General features: G+C 41.0%; 2 protein-coding genes across 2 annotated transcripts in view; one reads left to right on the forward strand and one right to left on the reverse strand.

Annotated features, from left to right (window-relative positions):
* MLH1 (mutL homolog 1) overlaps positions 1-6,274 on the reverse strand; it is a 36,865-nt gene extending 30,591 nt beyond the window's left edge. Inside the window, exons 1-4 of the mRNA XM_004676323.2 lie at positions 6,110-6,274; positions 4,967-5,057; positions 3,188-3,286; positions 1,383-1,456 (exon numbers count right to left, since the gene is read on the reverse strand). Coding sequence (XP_004676380.1) covers positions 1,383-1,456; positions 3,188-3,286; positions 4,967-5,057; positions 6,110-6,225 — 380 coding nt within the window. The 5' untranslated portion in view covers positions 6,226-6,274. The remainder of the gene's footprint in view (positions 1-1,382; positions 1,457-3,187; positions 3,287-4,966; positions 5,058-6,109) is intronic.
* Positions 6,275-6,482: 208 nt separating this feature from the next.
* EPM2AIP1 (EPM2A (laforin) interacting protein 1) lies at positions 6,483-14,006 on the forward strand. The gene has a single exon (XM_004676328.2). The coding sequence runs from the start codon at positions 6,699-6,701 to the stop codon at positions 8,523-8,525; it is 1,827 nt and encodes a 608-aa protein (XP_004676385.1). The 5' UTR covers positions 6,483-6,698; the 3' UTR covers positions 8,526-14,006.
* The last annotated feature ends 9,879 nt before the right edge of the window (positions 14,007-23,885 follow it).

Genomic DNA, 23,885 nt, shown 5'->3' on the forward strand with positions numbered 1-23,885 from the left:
AAAACAAATCCCATTATTTTTGTTTTACATGGTTTCTGCTTTTGGGTCGTGTCCTGCAGTCAGAAGTGTCCAGGTAAAGACCCACCAACCAGGTCATTCCACCCCCACTGACCCCATTTTGTTTGGATTTAGACGTCCTGGTGATAAAGGCCTTGGAAAGCCCTTTATGTGTGAGGAAATACGATTTTACTTAAACTGTAGAGCACTGTGCTAAGTCACACACAGAAGGAAACGGTCAGCCTGGGGTGAGACAAAGTGTCACAGAGGAGGCCACAATTTATCTGGACTCCAGAGAGGTATATATAGACTGAGATGGAGAGATCAGGAAAGACCATCCAGGATGGGAAAAACAAAAACACAAAAGCATTAGAATTCTCAGCAGCCAGGGATGTTTGGAGAGAGGCGCTGGAAAAGAGGCCCGAGAGCACACTGGCTGCTATGGTGACGACTCTGGATTTCCTCTGACCACAAGAGAGGAGCCCGCAGCAGTCCAAGTAGGGGCATAATGTGACCGCCGAGACAAAGAAAGGAAACTGGTGCTTCAGATTATTTATGAAGACAAGCTCACAAGAGCCTGGTTTTATGAAAAGGGATTCTAGTGCCAGCACCACCACACCACCCCCACCCCCGCCTGATCCTAGGGCAGTGATAACTCATGCAGAGTTAAACGCCCCCACTAGCGTCAGTCAGTGCTGTATACCCAGAAATGTGCCATCTCTGTTATTTAGCAGGTTCCTCAGATGAAGAAGACTGAGAAACAGGCAGAACTGCCCTGGCTGAAGCTATTTCCTCTAATAAGTTACAGTGTGATAAAAACAATTTCTTTTGGGGCATAATTTAGGTACCCCCACCTGTCTTCCCCTAGAAATGGCCAGTGCTCATCAATGATTTTAATTCCTCAAATTCTGTCCTACTAAGGCTATTTGTCAGCCTCCGAAAACTGCCAGGACAACAGCCAGCCAGAGATCATGTGTGGGAAGGCCAGCACAGACACGGGTATCTAATGGAGTGGGGGTTCACGAGTCTGCTCAGGAACGTGAGCCCCAACACCCCATCACAGACCTGTAATAAACCCAAAGTGATACCCAATGAAGAGCAGAGGGGCAAAATAATATCAACAGCTTTTACTTAAAACACTTCTATGTAATAGACACCTTGTGAAACATCTGTTACATGCTATATTATCTTTCAAGAATCCACAAAGTAAGATTACTACCTAACAGTCATTCCCGTGGATTAGCAATTCATTTATGGGGAGGAAAGAAAACCTAACCAGGATCTTGGCCAAAAAAGGTAACACCGGTTTTTAGATAGGGTAACTCTGAGATTAAAAAGCACACTTCAGGGTGAATATATATAAACAAAAGATGACTGCTCTGTACCTGTATGCACACTTTCCATCAGCTGTTTTGGTTGTAATAGTAACGTGAGCCACATGGCTTATGCTGGCTAAAGCCTAGGAAGGAAAATGAAAAAATAAAAGGTAAAACTCGCTTCTGGGGCACTCCTCACATCATGAAGGGGAAAGGTGGCTTAAATCATCTTTTCCTTTCTTTAATAAGAAATGGCAATGAACACTTTGCTCATCATTTTGATGATATGTTTAAAAAAAATCAAACTGATATTCTAATTTGCTATAATTTTCAGTTCGATTTATATATATATATAATATATATATATATATATATATGTTGTATATATTATATATAAAGCCTAAATGGAAACAAACTAAAGGATTAATGTGTTAACAATCTCACCCAGGTAGCAGAATGACAGGTTCGCATAATGGCATTCTCAATGATTTGTCTTCAAACAACTTTAAAACTTGCTTCAGAAATGCATAATGAAGGCACACCAGTTATTTCGAAATTGTTTAAGCAGTTAAATTTAACAATGCAAATTTTAAATTATACAGTAAAGACAAAAGAAATTGAATCCGCATTCAATTTCTTTCCCTTATAACCAAGACTCGTTTCCAACCCTTTGAAATCTGTATCCCCTTTCACAAGGTCATCTCACGGCATATAAAAATGCACCCCAGGCACTAAGAAGGGGTCTGTGTGACGGCATCTTGGCAGACAGTCAGGCCACCTGTGGCAGAGTGAGTCACCTGGAAGAGGAAGGCTTAGGCTCTGGGATTAGCTGGTCCTGGCTGGATTTCAGAAATTGTTCTTCACTAAAAATCTATGTATTTTGAGACCTATGTAAGGAAGGACATTTACTATACCCACTGCAGCAACACTGTGTATTGTCAGGAAGAGAGAGGGCCACAGGCTTTGGGATCTTTGAACCAACACTGGAGCAAGCAGACAGGGGCAGACGCTGCAAGTGAACTGTGGATCCCCCAGGCTGCCACTTCAGACTGTGTTTCTACATCTGCTCGTGTTTCCTGTTCATCTGGTCAACCTCCGTGTTAGTTTCCTCACATGTAAAGCAGAGTTAAAAACCTAACCTGTGGTGGAGTGGGAAATGGGATCAAAAACGGGGGGGTGCGGAGGGAAGTGCACGGGATTATGGTGATGGCACACGGGTGACTTGGTGATGGGAAACCCGCAGGGATTACAATTGAGATGGAAAAAAAAATGTACAAAATGATGTAAAAATAAACTGTTGTAAAATAAATAAATAAATAACCTACCCTGTGAAATTATGTCAAGAGTGAGTTACTATTTACATGGTGAAGTGCTATAAACCATGCATAGCACACAGAAATCCCTTTTCATCTATTAGTTCTTGAGCCCTTCTGTACATTTTTTCCCTTGTAGTTTATTTGTTGAAAGCAATAAATCTTTTATCATGTAGTTTTCAAATCTCAGAATCACTGACCATGCTTTCTTACCCCTGATATTGTGTGAATATTGGTACTTAGACCTAGTGTTGACCAGATTCACTTGATTTTTTTTCTTTTCCACTTGACTTTTAAGAAAAAAATTTTGTAGATGGTAATGCATTCTTCCATCAAGTGACACACAATGTTCTGGAACGTCTCTAGAGAGAAAATGGTTTTTAATATATTATGAACAATTCTGTTTTGGAAAATTGGATTTAATGAAGTTTGCTCAGATTTACACATATTTAACATGCAGAAAGTATCATATCTTTATATCTCTGTTGAGAAACATACCCAAAAAAAGCAGAAATGTGATCAGAGGAGGCTATTTACATATTTCTTTAATCTTTAGCTTACCTCACCCCGAAAGCCATAGGTAGAAATATGAGTTAAATCCTCAAAGGACTGCAGTTTACTTGTAGTGAATCGCTCACACACAATATCCAGGTCTTCTTTCTAGTATCAAAATATAAGGAAATAATTATATTACTCATCTTTCCAAATCTTTTTGAACATCCCTTTCCTTAATTGAATCTTAGGAAAAAAGTCCTGTAGAAATGCTTAAATTAGCAGAATTCTCCTGTGGCATTCAGCATACCTTACTGTCCTGCTCCATTTCCACTCATCTAATTTCTCAGTCTCATTTGCTAGTTCAGTATCATTTCTCTGACACTGAAGTCACCTAGCACGCCAATGCTTGTACCTGTTCTCTCTCTACACTCACTCTCTTGATGATCCTATCCAGGCTCGTGTATTTTATTATTAGAAAACCTCTTTATTAAAAATGACAGATATATTTAATTATAACAAATTACATATAACAGAATTTACTCTTTTAACCATTTTTTATTGAGGTGTATTTGACACAAATATTTTAATTTCAGGCATACAAGGTGTTCAGATATTGTATATATTGTGAAATGAGCACCACAGTTAAGTCAGTCTCATTATCATCCACAACTACACAGAGTTCTTTTTTTTTTTTTCCTTATGAGAACTTTTAAGAGGTACTGGGAAATTTTCAAATATGTAAAATAATTATTCTTCACTATAGTAACCATGCTGTATGACTTTTATAACGATAGGTTTGTATCTTTTGACCTCTTCACCCATTTTACTCCCATCTCTGGCAATCAGGATTCTGTTCTCTGTATCTAAGATCTTGATTTGTTTTCAGATCCCATATGAGTGAGATCATATGTATTTAGCTTCCTTTGACTTACTTCACATAGTGTCATACCCTCAAGTTTCATCCATGTTGTCACAAGTGGCAATAATGCATTACTTTTTATGGTTGAACAATATTCCTGTGTGTATGTGTGTGCATATGTGTGAATGTCTCTCTCTTTATTCATTCACTGATCAATGGGCACTTGAACGTCTGCATTTCTTGATCATTGTCAAAAAAATGCTTCAATGAACAGCATAGCATTACAGATATCTTTTCAAGTAAGTGTTTTTATTTGCCTGGAATAAATACCCCAAAGTGGAATTGTTGGCTCATACAGCAATTCTATTTTCAATTTATTGATAAACCTACATCCTGTTCCATAGTGGTGATACCAATTCACATTCAGGCCAACAGAACACAGGGTTTCCTTTTCTCTACATCTTTGCCAACAGTTGTTATAGTTTGCATTTTTGATAATAGCCCTTCTAGTAGGTATGAGGTGACAGCTCATTGTGATTTATTTGATGATTAGCTGAACATCTTTCATGTACTTGTTGGCCATCTGTATGCCTTCTATGGTCCACAAGGTCACTGCCAGCTTACTTATAGCTAATATCTCAACTTCTGTTACTCTTTCATGCTGTCACCCTGTTCTAGACACAGTGACCTTCCTGCTGGTCCTTAAACATATCAGACACATTTCTGTTTCATGGTTCTGCCATATATTTCCCCTGCCCTAATCATTCCTTAAATAGCACCACGACTTGCTCCTTGGATGTCCTTATCCCTGGTACAGCTTCTAGTAGAGACAAAAGTGTTTAGTGAATATCCATTGCTGGTGTTTTCAGTGAAAAAAATTACATCCACAAAGCCTAGAGTTTCAAGAACAGGGAAAGGGTCTGTGCTTCCTGCAGCTGGATCACACCCCCACACTCACACATCCTGCTCCTCTAGGCTTTACTCACCCTGATCCCAGTTCCATTGTCTTGGATCTGAATGAGCTTCAGGCCACCCTCTTTAACTACCACTTGAATACTTGTGGATTTTGCATCTAAACTGGAAAATAAAACAGAAAATTTATCAGTCTTTAACTGAGTGTGAGCCAAAGCATAACAATAAACTACAGCAAAGTACAAGACTGTCTGATTAATATGCTTTTGTCTGAAAGATTCTGTAATTACTCTTACATTTCACATGTCCTGTGGCAGAGGAAAGAGGGGGGCAGCCAAGGGTACCATCATTTGCTACATCTTTTGTCTACTTTCTAATTCTTTTCCAGTAGTGCTTTCTGACCTGTTCTTCCAGTTGCATCACCCTGAATGAATGGCTGTCTATGACTTTACAACAAATCCCTTCTAAAAACCTACTATTCTTTATTGGGGTGTTTTAAATTTTTGATGTATAAATTGTCTGCATGAGTTGATTCCATCACAAAGAATGAGACCTAACGTTTACATTATGCACAATCTTTTTTGTGATTTACAGTCTACACCCCCTTTTTTTTCCACATAGTGTGACACTTCTAAACTTCACAACCCACTGGATAACCCATAGAATCAAGTAACTCTGATGTGTCCCCCCAAAAGGGTAGGAAAACACGAAACAGGCTCACTAATTGGGAAGTAGGGAAGTCACAAGTAAAACGCAGATAAGGTTCATCCGCTTGTCCTAAAGTCCCAATTTATTTAGAATAAAACTTAATGAATTGTGCTCTTGAATGTGATTGTTGAAACAAGCACAAAACTTATTAACACGGTAACCTGAAGGGTGAACGAAATTGTCTTTCTCTGCGGAAACTTTTGTACATTTCAAATTTTGCAATTTCTGCATAAAAAATCCCAAAAGTAGCTCCCTCAATTAATGGCACCATTTAAGCAATACTGGACAGCCCTTTACTGGTGGCACCAAAAATTTCAGGAAAGTCTCGCGAGGGTGCTCGAGACTACGCGGTACCCAGGAAGTGCGAAGGCGGGAACCAGAAGCCTCCGCTGAAGTGAGCATGCGCTGACACGCCTCTGCCGAGGGCAGGGAGGCATGTCCGCGCCATCCTGGGCAGCGGCCCCGTAAATTGTAGCCTCCAAAGAAGCCTGGCTTGACTCCCTCCATACCAGTTCTCAATCATCTCCTTGATTGCATTAGCCGGCCGCTGGATAACTTCACCCGCCGCGATGCGGTTCACCACTGTCTCGTCCAGCCGCCGGATAACTCCCGCTACGAGAGACATTTTGGCGCCAGAGTGTCTAGGTCACGTCGTGACGCTAACCGGAAGTGCCATCAGCCAATCACCAGGGCTTTGTGCCCACCTCTCTTTTTCCACTCCATCTCCGCTTTCTGCATCACCGGCCGGCGGCGGCGCGCTTAGCAACCAGGTTGCTATTGGTTGGGTAACTTGAATGTCAGTCTGGTTTATCAAATCGATAGGTTACTTGAGTCCCTTCGTCCCGCCCTAAAATAGCGTCGTCCACTACGATATGCGCTTGCGCGCTGGAAATCACTGTTCGTTCCTCTTATTGGCTCAAACCGCAGGGAATACGAAATCCCCAGCCAATAAGGAACGCTGGTCCGAGTCGGGGGGGCTGGAGTCCGCTGCTGGGGTGATCTGGCGCAGAGCAAAGGAGGTGCTTGGCGCGTCTCCTGCTCCTCCCCTCTTCTTGCGGCCTCCGAGAGGTCGGCCTTGTTCTGGTGGCCTCCAGTAATATGTGGATGTCGCCCAAGAGGAGCAAAATGGAAGTCGACGAAGCTGAGATTTTCCGGCCCGAATGGACCCAGCGCTACTTGGTGGTGGAGCCGCCCGAGGGCGAAGGGGCCCTGTGCCTGGTGTGTCGCCGCCTGGTCGTAGCCACCCGCGAACGCGACGTCAGGCGCCACTACGAGGCCGAGCACGACCACTACGAGCGGTATGTGGCGGAGGGCGAGCGCGCGGCCCTGGTGGAGCGTCTGCGTCAGGGCGACATCCCCGTGGTCGCCCAGCTCACTCTGGAGGAGCGAGCTGCTCGTGCAGGCCTCGGGCTCGCGCGTCTCCTGGCCTTGAAGGGTCGCGGTTGGGGTGAGGGGGACTTTGTATCCCAGTGCATGGAGGTGATGCTGAGAGATGTTCTGCCCGACCATGTAAGCGTTCTGGATAGCATCGATTTATCGCCCGAGGTCACGCGGCAGAGAGTCCTGAACATTGACAAGAATCTACGCAGTCAGCTTTTTAACCGAGCCAAGGACTTTAAAGCTTATTCCCTTGCCTTGGACGACCAGGCTTTCGTGGCCTATGAGAATTATCTCCTGGTCTTTGTCCGCGGCGTGAGCCAGGACTTGGAGGTGCAAGAAGAGCTTCTGACCATAATCAACCTGACTCATCACTTCAGTGTCGGTGCCCTCATGGCGGCAATCCTAGAGGCCCTGCAGACGGCAGGTCTTAGCTTGCAGCGAATGGTTGGACTCACCACGACCCACACGCTGAGGATGATTGGTGAGAACTCAGGACTGGTGTCATACATGAGAGAAAAGGCCGTGAGCCCCAACTGTTGGAATGTTATCCATTATTCAGGGTTTCATCACTTGGAACTGTTGAGCTCCTACGATGTCGATGTTAATCAGATCGTGAATACCATATCCGAGTGGATAGTTTTGATTAAGACCAGAGGTGTTAGGCGACCCGAATTTCAGGCTTTGCTAACTGAATCTGAATCAGAGCACGGGGAAAGGGTTAATGGACGGTGTCTGAATAATTGGCTGAGAAGAGGGAAAACTTTGAAACTAATATTTTCCCTAAGAAAAGAAATAGAGGCATTCTTGGTCTCCATAGGAGCAACTACTGTTCATTTCACAGACAAGCAATGGCTTTGCGACTTTGGCTTCTTGGTGGATATTATGGACCATCTTCGAGAACTCAGTCAGTTATTGGGGGTTAGTAAAGTCTTTGCTGCTGCTGCCTTTGACCATATCTGTACCTTTGAAGGGAAGCTGAATTTACTTCAGAGACATATGGAGGAAAAAAATTTAACACACTTTGCTGCCTTCCGGGAAATTGCTGATGAACTTGCACCGCATCTTAAAGAAGATGAAACAATATTTGACCCCGATAGGTATCAAGTAGTGATCTGTCGCCTACAGAAAGAATTTGAGAGGCATTTCAAGGACCTCAGATTCATTAAAAAGGACTTAGAACTTTTTGCAAATCCATTTGACTTTAAGCCCGAGTATGCACCTATTTCAGTGAGGATGGAGTTAACAAAACTTCAGGCAAACACCAACCTTTGGGATGAATATAGAAACAAAGACTTGGGGCAGTTCTATGCTGGTTTGTCTGCTGATTCTTACCCAATTATCAAAGGGGTTGCCTGGAAGGTGGCATCCTTGTTTGATAGTAACCAAATCTGCGAAAAGGCTTTTTCATATTTGACTCGAAATCAACACACTTTGAGCCAGCCACTGACAGATGACCATCTCCGCGCCCTCTTTCGGATTGCAACAACTGAAATAGAGCCCCTTTGGGATGATCTTGTGAGAGGAAGAAATGAATCTAATCCGTAACCCTTTAAAAACACAGCGCTGAAACACTGAACTTCTAGAACCCAGTTCTAAAAACAAAAGTTGTTTTGATTTTTTTTAAATTTACTAATGCGGATTGTGGAAAGCACCAAGTTTATTCATCTAAATTGATCAGGATTCAGATTCTTCTGACTAATCTTTTTTCTTTTTTCTCTTTCATCTCAAGAAACAACACGGGACTGATAAGAGAACACCTTTTTTTAAAACTTAATGACAAAGTCATCATCTTTGCTTTTATATCTAATTGTTTTTAAAGAAGTACTGATATGTGATTGAGTTAGAAGTCTGTTTTAAGGTGTTCTGAAGAAAGTTCATATTTAAACTATGTTAAAATTTTGATGCATATAGTCTGAAATTACCAACTCAAAGTTTATGTTTGAACCAATCAGATACTCATTTAGCAGTTCAGAAGTTTCTGAAAAGGAAGAACATACAAACAGGGGAGGTATTTTGTCTAACTGTCAAAATGAGAATTTTTTAAAACATAATTCTGAGTCTGAAGTAAATACTGGGAGAAGTCCTTCCTCTCACCTCTCCCCCAGCCATCCCAGTGATAATGATATTACTAATAGAAGAAGTAATCAGATAAAATTTTAGTCAGAGGAGCAAGAATGATTTTTAAGTTGCTGGTTTAGGAGACTTCCTGCAATTTGGAGATCAGACTAACCAATTATGGGGGGTTCCCCCTGAATTTTCCCCAATAGGGAACTGTTTTATCAGCTTGCCTAATAAAGGACTACGGTAAGTATAGAATTGTAATGACTGCCCCTTAGTGATTCTTTTTTCTTCTCTGGACAGAAGTTTATCCCTGTCAAAAAGGATGAGAAAAAAGGATTTTTGAGTCAGAAGGTGTGAGCTGTGTCCACCTATTTGTCCTGTCTGCATGGGTGTTGCTGCTTTGTAAAGACATCCTGCTTAGAGGAATGCCTTTGTTTTAAAATGATATACTGATTTTGTTAGCTCCTGAAAAGGGATTCATTCTAAATTTGAAGCTCCCACGTGTTTTGTGATTAAGACAGTAGACAAGTAGAAATCTTTAACTCTCAAAAAGCAGCTATATTCCCAGATTGTAAAAATTCCGTGTTTCTAGTGAGACATCTGCCTTGTGCTAAACAGTAATTTTCAGACTTCTGTTAACATGAAAAGGAATTCTTTACAGCAGAGCCAAATATGTAAAATAACTTAAAAAAAAAACAGGACCCAATCAAGTAGAGTTTAAAAACTATTGTGATAAGTCCTGTCATAACTATTGCAAACATTATCCTTTGATCACTAATTCAGTAAAGTCGAGGAACCAGGAAACTCAAGGACCCAAGACTTGGAAGGAAATGATGCCTGAACAATCAAAATAAATGTCCTAAGACCCCAGGAACCAATATATGCCTGGGTCTCAACAGAGTCAGTAATCCCTCCTTTTAGAGGATGTTGGGAAATACAGAGCTGGACTTTTTGGTTGCTGTATTTACTGGGGGGTTCTGCTCACTGTATGCCTGAAATACCTCTCCCCTCTCATGGACAGGACAGTCTGGCACAGGAAGAACTACCACTTGCAAAGTGCCATCAGATGCCCAATGTAGGCTACCTTATTTTGAAGACTAGGGCAGGTTACTCATAGAAGCAAAATGAGAAGGGCAAGTTGGGCAAATTGGTAATAGGGAAGACTAATTCCAGTATTCATAGTTGCCTGGTGGGGTGCAGTGAAGACCTCGGTAAGTTCCAGCAGCTCACAGTAGCTTTCATAATCAGTAACTGATACTGCACCAGATTAAAGGCTGTGTCCTGTTACTGTTAGTTTAAGGGAGAAAAGCAAGTATTATCCATAAAGTATTTATTGAGGATAGTCAAGTTGAGATAGGTCAAAAGTGAGTAAGTTTAAATATTTGGAAAAACAACAGTGATAAACCAATGAAATAAAAACCTACCTATAATTTCCCAGTAGCTTAGAGTAACCTCTTTTGTGGCAAATGCTTCATTGAAAGAATGTTTGGAAGAGCTGAAAGCTTCTGCTTTCTAATCTCAGTTCTTCAAATATTGAAGTCTTGTACATTTTGTGGAGTTAAGTATATATTTTGCTTAAGGTGATAAAGTTGGATTGCAGCATATGTCGCTCAGGTAGTGTGGGGGTGGGGACATAGCCAAGGACTTTAAATCAACTTTGAACAACAGAGAATTTGCTATAAACTAGTCTTGTTTGTTTCAAAAAATGTATTTTACTGTTTTCTGTATTAAGTAATTCTGTAACTGCATGGCAGTTTTTATTTTGGATTTTTTTTAATATAAAATAGTTGTTACTGGTCTTGGACCAGGAATATAGTTAAAATAAGCAGTTTTTAAAGAACTGTGTCTTTGTATCTCCTGTCCTTATTAATTTTCTTGAAAGACTTGTCTGTATTCCCAGTCTGTCTACTGCTGGTCAAACCTCTCTCCTACACTCACCAAGTGCTTGTCAGTATTTTTAACCTTTGACGCACTGTCCTTAATATACTTGTTTCTTGGACTGTCAGGAGTTATCATATCCAGGCACTTTTCAGTCTTTTCTGCAGCATTTCTTTCCCTTAAATGTCTGTGTTGCCGTTTAAAAATGTTTTTTAGGCTATCGTATAAATACATCATCTCCTTGGCTGATTATATCTTCCATGGCTTCAGTTAGCACCTGTATGCAAGTGACTCCCAAATTCATATCTAGATTTTCTTAATTCACCTGTGTAATTAATAGCTAATTCAAGTCCACTTAGCTATTTCACACACACCATGGTCTTGCCCCCAAAACCCCCTCTTTGATGTTCCCTCTTTCAGCAAATGGCACTGCCACTAACCAACCAACCAGTTGCCATTGCTCAAGTCCATGACTTTCCCCTCTTGGTCTCCTTGCAGAAACCTATGTGTTGAGTCTACTTTCTGATTTTTTTTTTTCTCAGTTCTCTAGTATTACTATCCTAACTCAGGCTGTCAGCCTACCTAAATGACAGTAGACACCTCCTCATTGTGCTCCCTTTCTTTGGTTCTGATTCCATGTTCCAAAAGACATACCTGTCACTGCATTTGCTTATTGCCATCACTGCTCTGAAGGTATGGTACACATTTCTTTTTTTAAGGTCTCGTTTCATAGATCAATTTCTCAAAGACTTCATGAGTATCCTCTAGACCAGATGCCCTTAACAGTGTACTCCCCAAATCTCCTCCTTCCCAGCCATATATTTGCAGCACACTTTATTGTTGCTTCTTACTGATCACTACTAGACTGTAAGCTTTGTGAGGGCAGGGCCCCCAGAAGCCTTGGTTGCTGTTACTTGTAGTGCTCAGCACAGTGCCTGGCATCTCAATAAACATTGCAGTGAATAAATATTTGTGTAATGTTTTATAGTCTTTGAAACCTTTTCACAAACTCATTTGCCCTTCACAGTGGTCCTTTCTCAGGCTGTGTGCTGTGTAGTTGTAATCCATGTATTACAAAGCCAGGTATACCCACAAAATCTACTCTGTAAGGCTGAATTAAGTCTACACCTCTTTGGTAACAAAAGTTGTTTTTTTTTAATTGATTTTCAAAGACATACTCGCATAGACCTGGATGAAAAGATTGGGAAAGCCCTTAGTGACCTAAAACTAGTTCAGTAATCAAAAAGTTAACATTTGGTTTTAGAAACAGATAATGTTGCTTAAGAGTAAATATCCATTTTTCCCTTGTGTAAGCATCATCCTAGAAGAATATGACCTATTATTTACTTGCTATCAATACTTCCTTTACAGATGATTTCTGGCTCTTCTGGGATTTAAAAGTAAGTAAATTGAACAGAATTTTTTAAAAATTTGGCTCTCCTGGTCACTAGATACTCAGTTGCTGCCTTGCAGAATATCTTTACTACCAGTGAAGATGCCCTCAGAGTGACAGTGCTGAAAGTCTTAGGTTTACACTATTTGTTGTTCACAGGCCTCTCAATTTCTGAATCTTTGAGGGTTCCTGGGAGCACCACACCCTTAATCTCTTACCTTTGAGCCACTTCCAATTTAAGGAGACTCAGTATTGGTAGCCTCATTTTTGGATATAAGTTTTAGGCACATTAGCTCATTTAGAGCTCTGAATAGGTGTGGCACTCACCCAGGGATTTGATCCTTATTGCATAACTGGGCTTCATTCAGCCTTTGGATTAAAGGCGTTCTCATCTGTGTCTTTCTATAATCAAATAATGGCCTCATCCTAAATACCCGAATTTGTGAATGCCCAAATTTGTGAAATCTTACTCCCCTATATTTCTGTTCACAAATTGATGAATTCTTTTTCTGAACTAATCTTTCTACTGTATATTTTTTCCCCAAAGCAGCCAACGGCAACCATAAGTTTTTCGTTTTCTTGTCTTAGTAATGTGTCTATAGTAGTAGACACTATGTTCTAGGCTCTCTTCAAGGAACAGTTGCACCACTCCATAACATGCTTTTCCCCTGCATAAGTTATGTCTTCTATCTTCCAGTGGCAATTTTCTGAATGCCAACTAGCCCAGTGTTCAGTATTTTAGATGTTTTGAAAATAGATCTAATTTCTGTGTCAGGACATACTAGTAACCACAAAAATCGTAATGTTCTCATAGCTTTTTTCTTGTAATTTAGTTAGGGATTTTGCCTTAGATAAAGAGTTGATAAACTATGGCCCTCAACAAACTGTCCTATTTCTGTAAATACGGTTTTATTGGAGATAGCCTTCTCCATTTATTGTCTGGCTGCTTTTGTTCTACAGTAGGAGAATTGAGTAGTTGTGACAGTGTGTATGGTGCAAGTCTAAAATCCTTCACAGGAAAAAGTTCACTGATGCCCCTTCTACGTTGCAGTCATTCTGAGATTTAGGTGTAAAATGTTGCTACTCATTTTATGAAAAAAAAATATATGTATATATATGGTAGATCCAGTGGACCTTCAAAGCGTTTTAACTGACCAAAGTAAATCTCATGGCCACACTGAAGTTTAGGGAGGAGTGTAAACTTTCCAAGTACCTGGGAAGAAAACCAGGAATATTTGGGGAGAAAACACTAACGATTAGCAGTTACATTTGGTTATATCTGTCCATTTATATGATTCCTTTAAAAATACATTTTTTCCTTCATTGGAGTAAAACATTAAAGTGCAAGTATCAGTGGATTTTTATGTATATCTTTGAACCTGTTACCTAGATACTGAACATTTCTAACACAAGTAGTTGCTCCTAGGCCTTTCATACACAAAGATAACCACTATTCTCCCCATTTTTGCCATAGATTACTTTAGTCTGTTTTACAACTTCATGTGAGTCTAATAGGTGTATGTACTATAGTGTCTTGTTCAGCATTATGTCTGAGTCATCCATGTTTGTAGCGGCAGTTCATTACTTCTGTGTAGCAGTCCATGGTGTGACTATACCACAACTTACAAATCTATTCTGTTGTTAATTGAAATTGATTGTTTCCAGTTTGTGGTTATTATTAATAAAGTTGCTATAAATACTTTTTGTATCTGTCTCATTGGATTCTCATTGACCCTCCTAAGTTAGAATTTATGGAACTGAGCAAAGTTCATAGATCATTTATTCTACCTCCTTTACAAGTAAAGAAATTGGGTCCTAGAAGTAGCAGCTATAAGCAGAATAAGTTATTTCCTGACCTCTTCGCCTTAGGTGCATTTTCCACTCTGCTGTTGCTGTCATGGCCAGATTACCCTATGTCTCCATTTCTTTTAAAGAATTTGCCAGGTGGAAGACCCCAGAAGCTTCATAGTGTTGCCCTTTGGTTCTGGTTAGCAGTAGCTGGAATGGTATCTTGATACAGAGTTATCATTACTTATATAGTGAAGTTACTGTGTTTATATTTTGTTGTATATTATGAAACTGCTTAAATAGGACGCATTCCCTGAGAGTTTTAAAGAATTGGAAAAGAAGGATATTGGTGCTACATTAGGTTCGGTGAATTTTATTTATTTTATGCTTGCATGTGGAAATCAGGTTTTTCTATTTTTATAGCATATTTTTCTTTAAGGTTTTCAAATTTACAGGATTGTTCATAGCATTTTAATTTTGTATCTGGTTATACCCTCCTCTCATCCCAAATGTTTGGGTCTTTTTCTTAATCTCAGTACAGAGTTTTTGTCTTTTCAAAGCATTTGCTTCTGCAGTTTTATATCAGTGCTTTTATTTTTCTCCCCAGGGAAAACAGTTTTAATGCTGCCAGCATTAGTGACACATATATGAGCTCATTTTACACCATCTGCATTTATAACTTAACAAAACATCATAGACTTTATCTGTTCATAATGTTAACAATGAGACATTAGAGGAGATACAGTGGTTTCTTTTAAAAGTGTGTTTTACTGTATTATTCCAGATATTTGTCATTTCTGAAGTTCCTATTTTGTGTAAGGACATTTTTAGAATCATTGTTTCATTTCATCCACACGACACATCTAGGAGCCCTTACTGGTTCCATCTTACAGATGTTAGTAAATGAACAACATTCCTGTTGTACGGAATCTGGACTAATCCAGTTCTATTCTGCTCCAATGCCTATGTTTGTAACATCACATTCCCTTTTTGGAAGAAGGTTAAATTCTTTACTGTTCTGCACCTTGGTTGAATTTCTTATGGTATCAGTAGCTTCCTTCTCACTTAAAGGATTTGTAGGTGGGATGTTATTTCCTCTTCTAAGTTTTGGAAGAGTTTGTAAAAGGTAGGTATTCTCAAATGTTTGGTTGCATTCGATAGGGGAGCCATTTGGGCCTAGCTTTTCCTTTGAGGATAGTTTTTTGGGTTAATGGTTCAATCTTTTGCTTCGTACAGGTTTATTCAGATTATCTCTTTTCAAGTCACTTAGTAATTTGTATCTAGGAATTTCATCTAAGTTAGCTCACGGGCTAAGTATTTCATGGTATTGCTTATTTTTTATTTCTGTTGTTTCTTATTTTAGTAATTTGATTATAAAAGTCAATTTTCCTTCCTTGTGGGAGTAATAAACTATTTGTTCAGTTCATTGGTCTTTTGAGTAGAAAGTTAGGGGTGAAGAAGGAATGTTTTAAGATATAAGCTTTAGTATTCAGTGATAAGCCAAGCAGATCAGGGGATGACTGCCATTGAAAAGATATCATGCACAGTGCCCGAGAGGAGGGGGCATGGCAGGCCAGCCAGGGTCCCACACAAAAGCACCAGGGTGGCACCAGGGTGGGAAGGAATCCTAAAAGTGTGGAGAAAACTGGCCTTTGTGACTGGACAACTTGCTTTACACATGAGAAGACTGATTTATATGGTGATGTCATGGAGCATATAAGCCAGGTTTACTTCTTTTGAAGTTGTTTACTAGTCATCAGTGACTTTTCAGGTGTTAGGATTATGTGTAACATTTTTCTATTTTCACTTTTCAATTCTACTTATTTAGAAGTGTTAATTCTTCCTGAATACTGGGGCTGTCCAGGTGAGCCTAGTACCAGCATGCTAGTTGACCTCTACAGCCTCCAGGCTGAACCCCGGCTGGCCTGCTGTATGACCTCCCCAGGCTCAGGCTGACCCCAGGGCTGGTCTGCTGTTTGTAGACCATGATTGGAGCCTGAGGTCAGGGCACAGAGCTGATTGAGCCAGAACATATACTGAGCAGGAACAACAAAACAAATAGCCCAGCTAAAAAAGTGGATATAGGATTAGATAGCTGTATCTCCAAAGGAGATAAAGAAGTGCCCAACAAACACATGGAAAGGTGGTGAAATGCCACTTCACAATGACTAGGATACAATCATAATAAACATAAGCATTGGCAAGGATATGAAAAAATCGTAACTTTGTATTTTGCAAACATTTAAGCCATATGGAAAACACTTTATTTTCTCAAAAGATTAAATGTAGGATTACCATAGGACTTCATAATTCCACTTCTAAATTATCTACTGAAAATAGTTTAAAGCACGGACTCAAACAAGCACATGCACACTCATGTTCACAGTAGCACTAGTCACAATTGCCAAGAGGCAGAAACAGTCCCACTGTCCATTAGCAGATTACTAGCTACACAAATTGCCAAATACGGTGGAATGTTATTCAGTCATACAAAAGTACTGGTAAGTGCCATGTGGGTGAACCCCAAAATATACTAAGCTAAAGAAGTTGAGACACCAAAGTTCACATATTTTTTGATTCCAGAGAGATCAATTCACCCACAGAGTGCAGACTGGTGGTTCCCAGGGGCTCAGGGGAAATGGAATGGGAGAAACAGCTTACTGGGGGAGGGGTTTTACTTTGAAATGCCGGAAATACTTTAGAACCAGATAGAGGTGGTGTGGTTGTCCAATGTAATACTGTGATAAATACTACTGAAGTGTTAAATTATGTGAATGTCATCTTTATAAATAAGTTTTATATCTAAATATTTTCTTTCCTTGCAGTAATTGAAAATGATATTGTGTGATTTTAAAGTTTCCTTCCCACCCCTGTTTACTGAGTCACGTCTATTCCCACTGGGGTGATTTCCCACACCCTATGTATTTCTTTTTCTTTGGGGTACAGATTTTCCTGAAATGCGAGGTTCTTAACTAGTATCAAAGAATGAGCTAGAAAGCAGACTAAACATGGCTCTGCACACATACTTCTAGCTAGTTGACTTGGAGATTTGCTTTGGATTTAATTGTCCAGGCATGAAGAGACTAAAGGTGATAGATGGGATTGCTTTTCCCTGAGGCAATTTGGTCTTTTCTAGGTGATATTGTTGCCCCTTGCCTGGATTCTTGTGTTCTGGCGATTAAGGAATAATCACCAGCACTTGAACTGAAAACTGGCAAGCTCAGGTTTATTGTAAGAAAGACTCCTAACAGCAGGAACGGGCCCAAGGGAGAAGCCCATTACTGAGAGAGGTAGGTTTCCTTTTTGTAGGTGTTTTGGGGACCCCACTACTCTTAACAGCTCTACTTTTGGATACTTTTATACTGCCCTGCTGTACCTCATCACCCTATTTGTCACCCAGAAGTGTGAAGCGACCATGGGCAATTTTCTTGACCCACACCTCTCCAGTGGCTGCCAGCTCGGTGACTGTCAGCCTTGCCCACTCCCCACCCACCTTCACTATCCAGGTGCCAAGACAGTAGAAGCCTCTCAAGAGTGAGCTTCTGAATACGTTGTGTCCTGTTCACACACTATCTCAGAACTTGCATAAGCCCATACTTAAACTCAATTTGAGTTGGGTTCTCTGTCACTTAACATTATCAACCTAATGTAATTTCCACTTAACCTCTAAATCTCTTCCCTATTATAAACTAGGATTCAGTGATTTTATATGGTGATGTCATGGAGCATATAAGCAAGTTTACTTCTTTTGAAGTTGTTTACTAGTCATCAGTGACTTTTCAGGTGTTAGGATTATGTGTGACGTTTTTCTATTTTCACTTTTCAAAAAATGTGACAGGATGGTTTTGGACCTTTAAACAAACTTGCTAAAAGATGTCACCTAAATATAAATGCACAGTGCAGAGATTTTTTTTTTGAAACAAGCAGTGTATATAAGGGTCCATGAGGAAGGCAAAAAACACCAGCAAAGGAATAAACCCAGTTGATTGTGAAATGAGTAACATAACACTCTCTTTTGCTTGACCTCAGTTGATGTGAAGAGAGCCTGCCTACCATATTTAAATGTCATTAAAGTTGGACCTCTAAACTTTCTGGGCTTGGGGTAGTTTTCCTGGTCAAGCACCTGTGAGCTGAGCCTGACGCTTAGTGGTGTAACTGCACACTCCCGCCTCAAGGTGGCGGCATACGAAGCAAATGGAACAGCTCTGGCGGGTCCTTGGGGACCGGGAGCTAGGAAGAGGATCACTTCCCAGTGCGGAAACAACTCTGAAGAGGTCAGCACTTTCTTATTCTTACCACGACCTCAGCTTTACCCAAACAGCTGTCTCCTTACGGTTCCCCTTTAAAAGCCCCTAATTACATTCACTTAATTCTGTGTTGTCTGCCTTGCTTCCCCAGCCACACACCAACGGAGCCCACCAGAGCTTTCTGTCCCTTGAGCCTTTCATTTCATTTCTGAATTGTTCTTTTGCTCCTCTCCCTCCCCCAGACACCTGTTTCCCAATTCAAGTGAAAATTTGAACATTATTTCTCTCCACTCCTAAGCACTTATGATGACAAATACTGTCACAAAGATGAATTTGAAACGATATACAGTAGCTTGGTGACATTGGTCTCATCACTGGTGTATTTCATTGATTCATCCATTCCATAAACATTATGTCAGTAGTGCCAAGGAGCTGGGAACACAGCATAAACAAACCAAATTCCTAGGCTTTGAGGTGTTCACTGTCAGATGGTAGAAAACAAACACAATCCAAAAACAGTTGACAAGGGCTGTTAACAGAGATAGGGAGCAGTGAGCAGAAAGTGGAGAAACAGAGGCTGAGCCAGGTAGGGAATTAGTTCATGTTTATACCTTGGAGGTAATGACAGATGAGTCATAGAGGGATATCTGTGTTTACCAAGTGGAATAGGGTGGAAAGGCCCTATCAGTCTGCAACAAAGACAAGCAATCCTGAAACTGAAGTTCAATGAGGGCAGGGCAGAGGACATGTTGAGTAACTCCTGGCTGACCTCAGCTGGCCAATGAGGTCTGACCTATTTGGCCTGTCTAACTGGATTTATTTGGTGGGTACTGTGTTAAAGTCTTGAATGAGTTAAATAGGAACTTAATATAATAAAATCAGATTTTCAGTTTCTATCAACAATTTTTTTTTTTTTTAATCCTCAAAACACAGGCTGATGGTGTGAACCTCCCATAGCAAAATTACCTCTAGATGTTAAGGCTAACTTGAGTACCAAAATATATTCAAGAGAAAGTAATGAGAACCTTTCCTCTGACTAGAACCAGATTTTAACTTTTCCCTTGTTCAGCTGTAGGTACTTTGGAAGTAGAGGGTAACTTGGAGAACACTTTCATTTTCATCCTTTTATTCCAGTACTCTGAATGCAACTAATACATCTTTAGTTACAGTGTCATGGGCACTGCAGTTCCTCCAAGAAAACACCACCTCTCAATTTTGTGGAATTAAAATGTGTCACTCACAGGCAAGAAAATAATAATGAACAGCTATATACCAGAAACATGTTATGAGGGTGGAGTGGGGAATGGGATCAAAAACAGTGAGGGGAAGGAAGTGCACTAGACTATGGTGATGGCACATGGGTGATTTGGTGATGAGAAGCCCATGGGAATTACAACTGAGATGGAAAAATGCACAAAATGATGTAAAAATAAACTTATTTTTTTTTAATGTGTCACTCACTTTATCAGCTCCTGTTTAATGATACTACATGGAATAGTAGTTCTTAGGCTTTAAAAAAAGATATATTTGATTTAAAAGCTATTTAGGGCCTCCCTGAAGCCTAGGCGTGAAGTTCTCAGCGATGGCCTGAATTTGATCCCCGGCCAGGTTGCTGACTCACCTGGCACAGCAGACCTCTCCTGCCTGGTGCACTGCTCCCTCAACAGTGTACTTCAGTAGATTCTCCTGCTCCCCACTCTGATGAATCAGTCCTCTCACCCCCTGCATCTCTGGCCTATGCCCCAGCTCTTCTACGCATAAATAAATAAATCTTTAAACAAATAAAAGATTAAGCAAGTCCTACTCTGTCTTTATATGTTGCTTAGAATTTTATTAGTTTATGCTAGTAAATAAATTATCAGTAAATCGTACTGGAGATCCTGGTAGGAGGGAGACTGTCAGATCAAGGTTAAGGTGTAAAAAGGATGGCAGTAGAATGGCTGTAGTTGGTTAAAATGGGGCCCAATAAAGTTGGCCAGAGTTGAGAGCGTAAGACTAGAATTCAGTGTTGCACTGGGGTACACAATTGCTCTTTTTTGCTTTTTGGCACATGTAGGTAGAATCCTAAAGGGTTCACTGTTAAATCTTCATAAATGCCTTTTAAATTCCAAAGTTTTATTGTGATAACTGAGGTGTGACTGTTCCTCTTACGAAATCATGATTTTCTAGAATTGAACCTCTATAGTGACATAGGGACAGTGGATGACAGTCTAAATTTTCCTTTGCAATGCTAACTTTATTAAATGCCTGGGGATTCCATTTTCTTTTAATTCTTTGTCTTAGAGCTCTAGAAACTCACAATTTATTAAAAAGATGTGCTGTAACAGTGGCCCTAGGTCCTATGCTCATCTGAAAGGTGGCAGCTCCAGAAGACAGAAAAATAGAACCAGATTTAAACCTTTAACCAGATTTAGACCTGTTTAGCAGTAGGTATTTCATGGGAGTGGAGGGTAACTTGGAGAACACTTGAAATAATTTTCAAATAAGAGACAAAGCGAGCAAGTGACAGTGTCTGAGCCATCCCTAGAAACCAATTAGCGTAAGGATGGACAAACCAATAAAAACTAACTTTAAAGTCACCATAGAATCAAGGAAATTTAGTTTTCATGTTGGAAAATATTTGATCTAAAAATAGCTTTATAAGTCAAAAGTTATGTGGTATTGTTTACCAATAGAATTCAGTGGCAGCATAGTTTCTACTACGTTTTTCTGATACTATTTCTTTAAATCATTTTGTAGAAAACTGCTAAAACTGAAAGTTGGATTAGACTACATGGATTCTTTCCATCAGAGCCCCTCAAAGTTCAGTGTGCAAATTAGTTAAGTGTAGGTCTTGTTAAAATGTGGATAGTAATAGAGAAGCTGTGAGGAGGCCTCGGAGGCTGCCTTTCTTTTTTCTTGCCGTTGCCATCAAACCTACCTTCTAAACGACAACCAACTCGCCTGATTTGCTGCCACCCTTACCTCCCCCTGGTGCTCCCACCTGGCCAGTTACATACTAGCCTGCCCCTGCACACAGCCAATTTGTGACCTTTATTTTGCTGCATTTGGATGCCCTGCTGTTCAAGTAGACAGTGATTCTGTTTTGTTTTGTTTTTTAAATTTATTTATTTAAGCATACAAAAACTGGGGTAAAGGCCAGAGGTGGTGGGGGGAGAGAGGATTCACCAGAGACAGCAGGGAACAGAAAAGGCAGATCTACAAAGTACACTGCTGAGGGGAGCAGGTGAGACAGGAGAGGTCTGCTTGCTACAGTGGCTGGTGAGAGCTTCATAGTGCTGTGTCTTTAACCCCTGTTAAGCCAGGATTCTTAAGAAGTCTGATGCAAACCTCTTTCCTGGGGCTAGTGGGGAAGAGGAGGGAGAAGAGGGGAGCAGAGCTGTCCGAATCACTGAGGTTGGTTGTGCAGAGGGCCACCGTGAGATGAGAACAAAGTGAAGTGTGGTCACAGTCCATTCCTGTGGCCAGTAGGAACAACAGAAACAGAGAGTGATGAACAAGCATGCTCAGAACACACCTTGACAATCATCCTGGTCTGTGAGGGCAAAACTGATAGGTCCTCCCAGCTGACATGCGGGCCAAGCAGTAGGACAAGTGGAGACCTCCAGCAGAGGGCACATGTGTGTGAATAGCCCAGCTACATGTTAAATTCTGTCTATAGCCCCTCATGCCCCTTGGCCACTTGTTGGACCTAGAGGTGGACACCAGACACTTGGTCCACTCTCAGACAGACTCAAGGACCAGGCCTGACCAGACCCTGAAAGCGGGCTCAGAGCCATTTGGGCAGGGAATTGTGGCCCAGATTATGGTCTAGAAAAAAGACGCAAGCTCTGGATTAGCACAATCTTCTTGGGTCAGTGGACTCCTTGTCTCCTAAGGAGGGGTGTAGTCAGAGGATAGTCATAGTTCTGGAGTCTTATTATTATTATTATTATTATTTTTAAAACAACTTTTTATACATATAGAACTGGGGTACAGGCGACAGGAGTGGGAGGGTGAGAGGCTTCACCAGAGACAGTAGGGAGAACAGGTCTGCCACCCCCGTCTGGGTCACCTCCCTGGCTGGGGATCAAACTTGTGCTGCAGTGCTGTGGATAGCTTCATAGTACTGCACTTTAACTCATTGCACCACCAGGGAAGGCCCAGTTCTGGAGTTTTCTAACCCCCAACACCAGGGTTGAAGTATTAAAAACAGAGATATACTTTAGGTAATGTGGACCATATTTATTTTCTATGCTGTAACAAAGTACCATAATAGAGTGGCTTAAAACTATAGAAATTATTCTCTACAGATCTGGAAGCTGTATATCAAAAACTGGCTGTTGGCAGGGTTGGTTCATTCTCGGGGCTCTGAGGGAGAATGTATTCCATGCTCTCTCTCTTTGTCCCGGCCCCTGCTGATAGGGGCAACCTTGGCATTCATTGACTTGAAATACCTCATTCTAATCTCGGCCTTCATCTTCTGTTGGCTTTCACCCGGTATCTTTGTGTCTCCATATGGCCATCTTATAAACTAGCCTCCAGTAGTCAGGGGAACAGGAGGATGTCTCCCCAGGATGACTTGGTTTGCAGGGACTCCTGCCAACAAAGATTAATCCATCATCTTCAATCACAGTGCATCCATCTCATCTTTTTCCATCACTCTTGCTGCTTTCCCAGCCTTTATCCTGTCACTCTCTTTTTACCGGATGTCTTTCGCTGACTTTGGCCTATCTCATTATCTTTCACCTTTTGCTTCCACTGTTAGTTGCCCAGTCTGATCTAACTTCTGGTTCAAATTGTTGAGGGATGGTCTAGTCTGGAAAATTGCTGCGATCCCTGAAGGAACAACTTTCTTACTGGCTAGTATGGCATTGGTTGCCCCCAGGATTGGTACCTGCCCACTCTGGCCCAAGTGGCTGTGTCCAGGATTGGGTCCTTATGGACAGGGTCCTTATGGTCAAAGCCCATTCTCAAGAAAGAAGCACAGTCCAGGTGGCTTATTAGCAAGTTGCTAAGGATAGGCAACTTCCCAGTGTGCACCCTGAGGCTGGAGTCCCCATCTCGTCACTGTTCACGTTTTGGATAATTCTTTATTGTGGGGGGCTGGACTATGCATGACAGGATGCTTAGCAGCGTCCTTGACCTCCACTTAGTCGATGCTTCCCTGAAGTTGAATAACAATATCTTAAGCGCCTCCGTGTGGCACAAGGGACTAAGTCTCAGCACAATGAAGCTATTGGCAACCACTGTAGCACAAGTTCGATCCCCGTCCAGGAAGCTGACACACATAGTGTAGCAGACCTCTCCTATTTCACCCGCTGCTCCCCTCAGTAGTGTATTTCAGTCGCTTTGCCTGTTCTGCTCCCCAGTCTGTCTCTGGTGAATCGTCTCACCCTCCAGCACCTCTGGTCTACACCCCAGCTCTTGTATGCATAAATCCTTTTTTTTTTTAGAATTGTCATCAATGGCCCTCCCTGGTGGTACAGCGGGTTAAAGAACAGCACTGAGAATCTAAAGCTGCTTCCACATGAGTTCGATTCCCGCCTGCCCCAGAGG

Source organism: Condylura cristata, unplaced genomic scaffold, assembly GCF_000260355.1.
Source record: "Condylura cristata isolate star-nosed mole 26May11 unplaced genomic scaffold, ConCri1.0 scaffold00004, whole genome shotgun sequence".
Classification (NCBI taxonomy): Eukaryota; Metazoa; Chordata; class Mammalia; order Eulipotyphla; family Talpidae; genus Condylura; species Condylura cristata.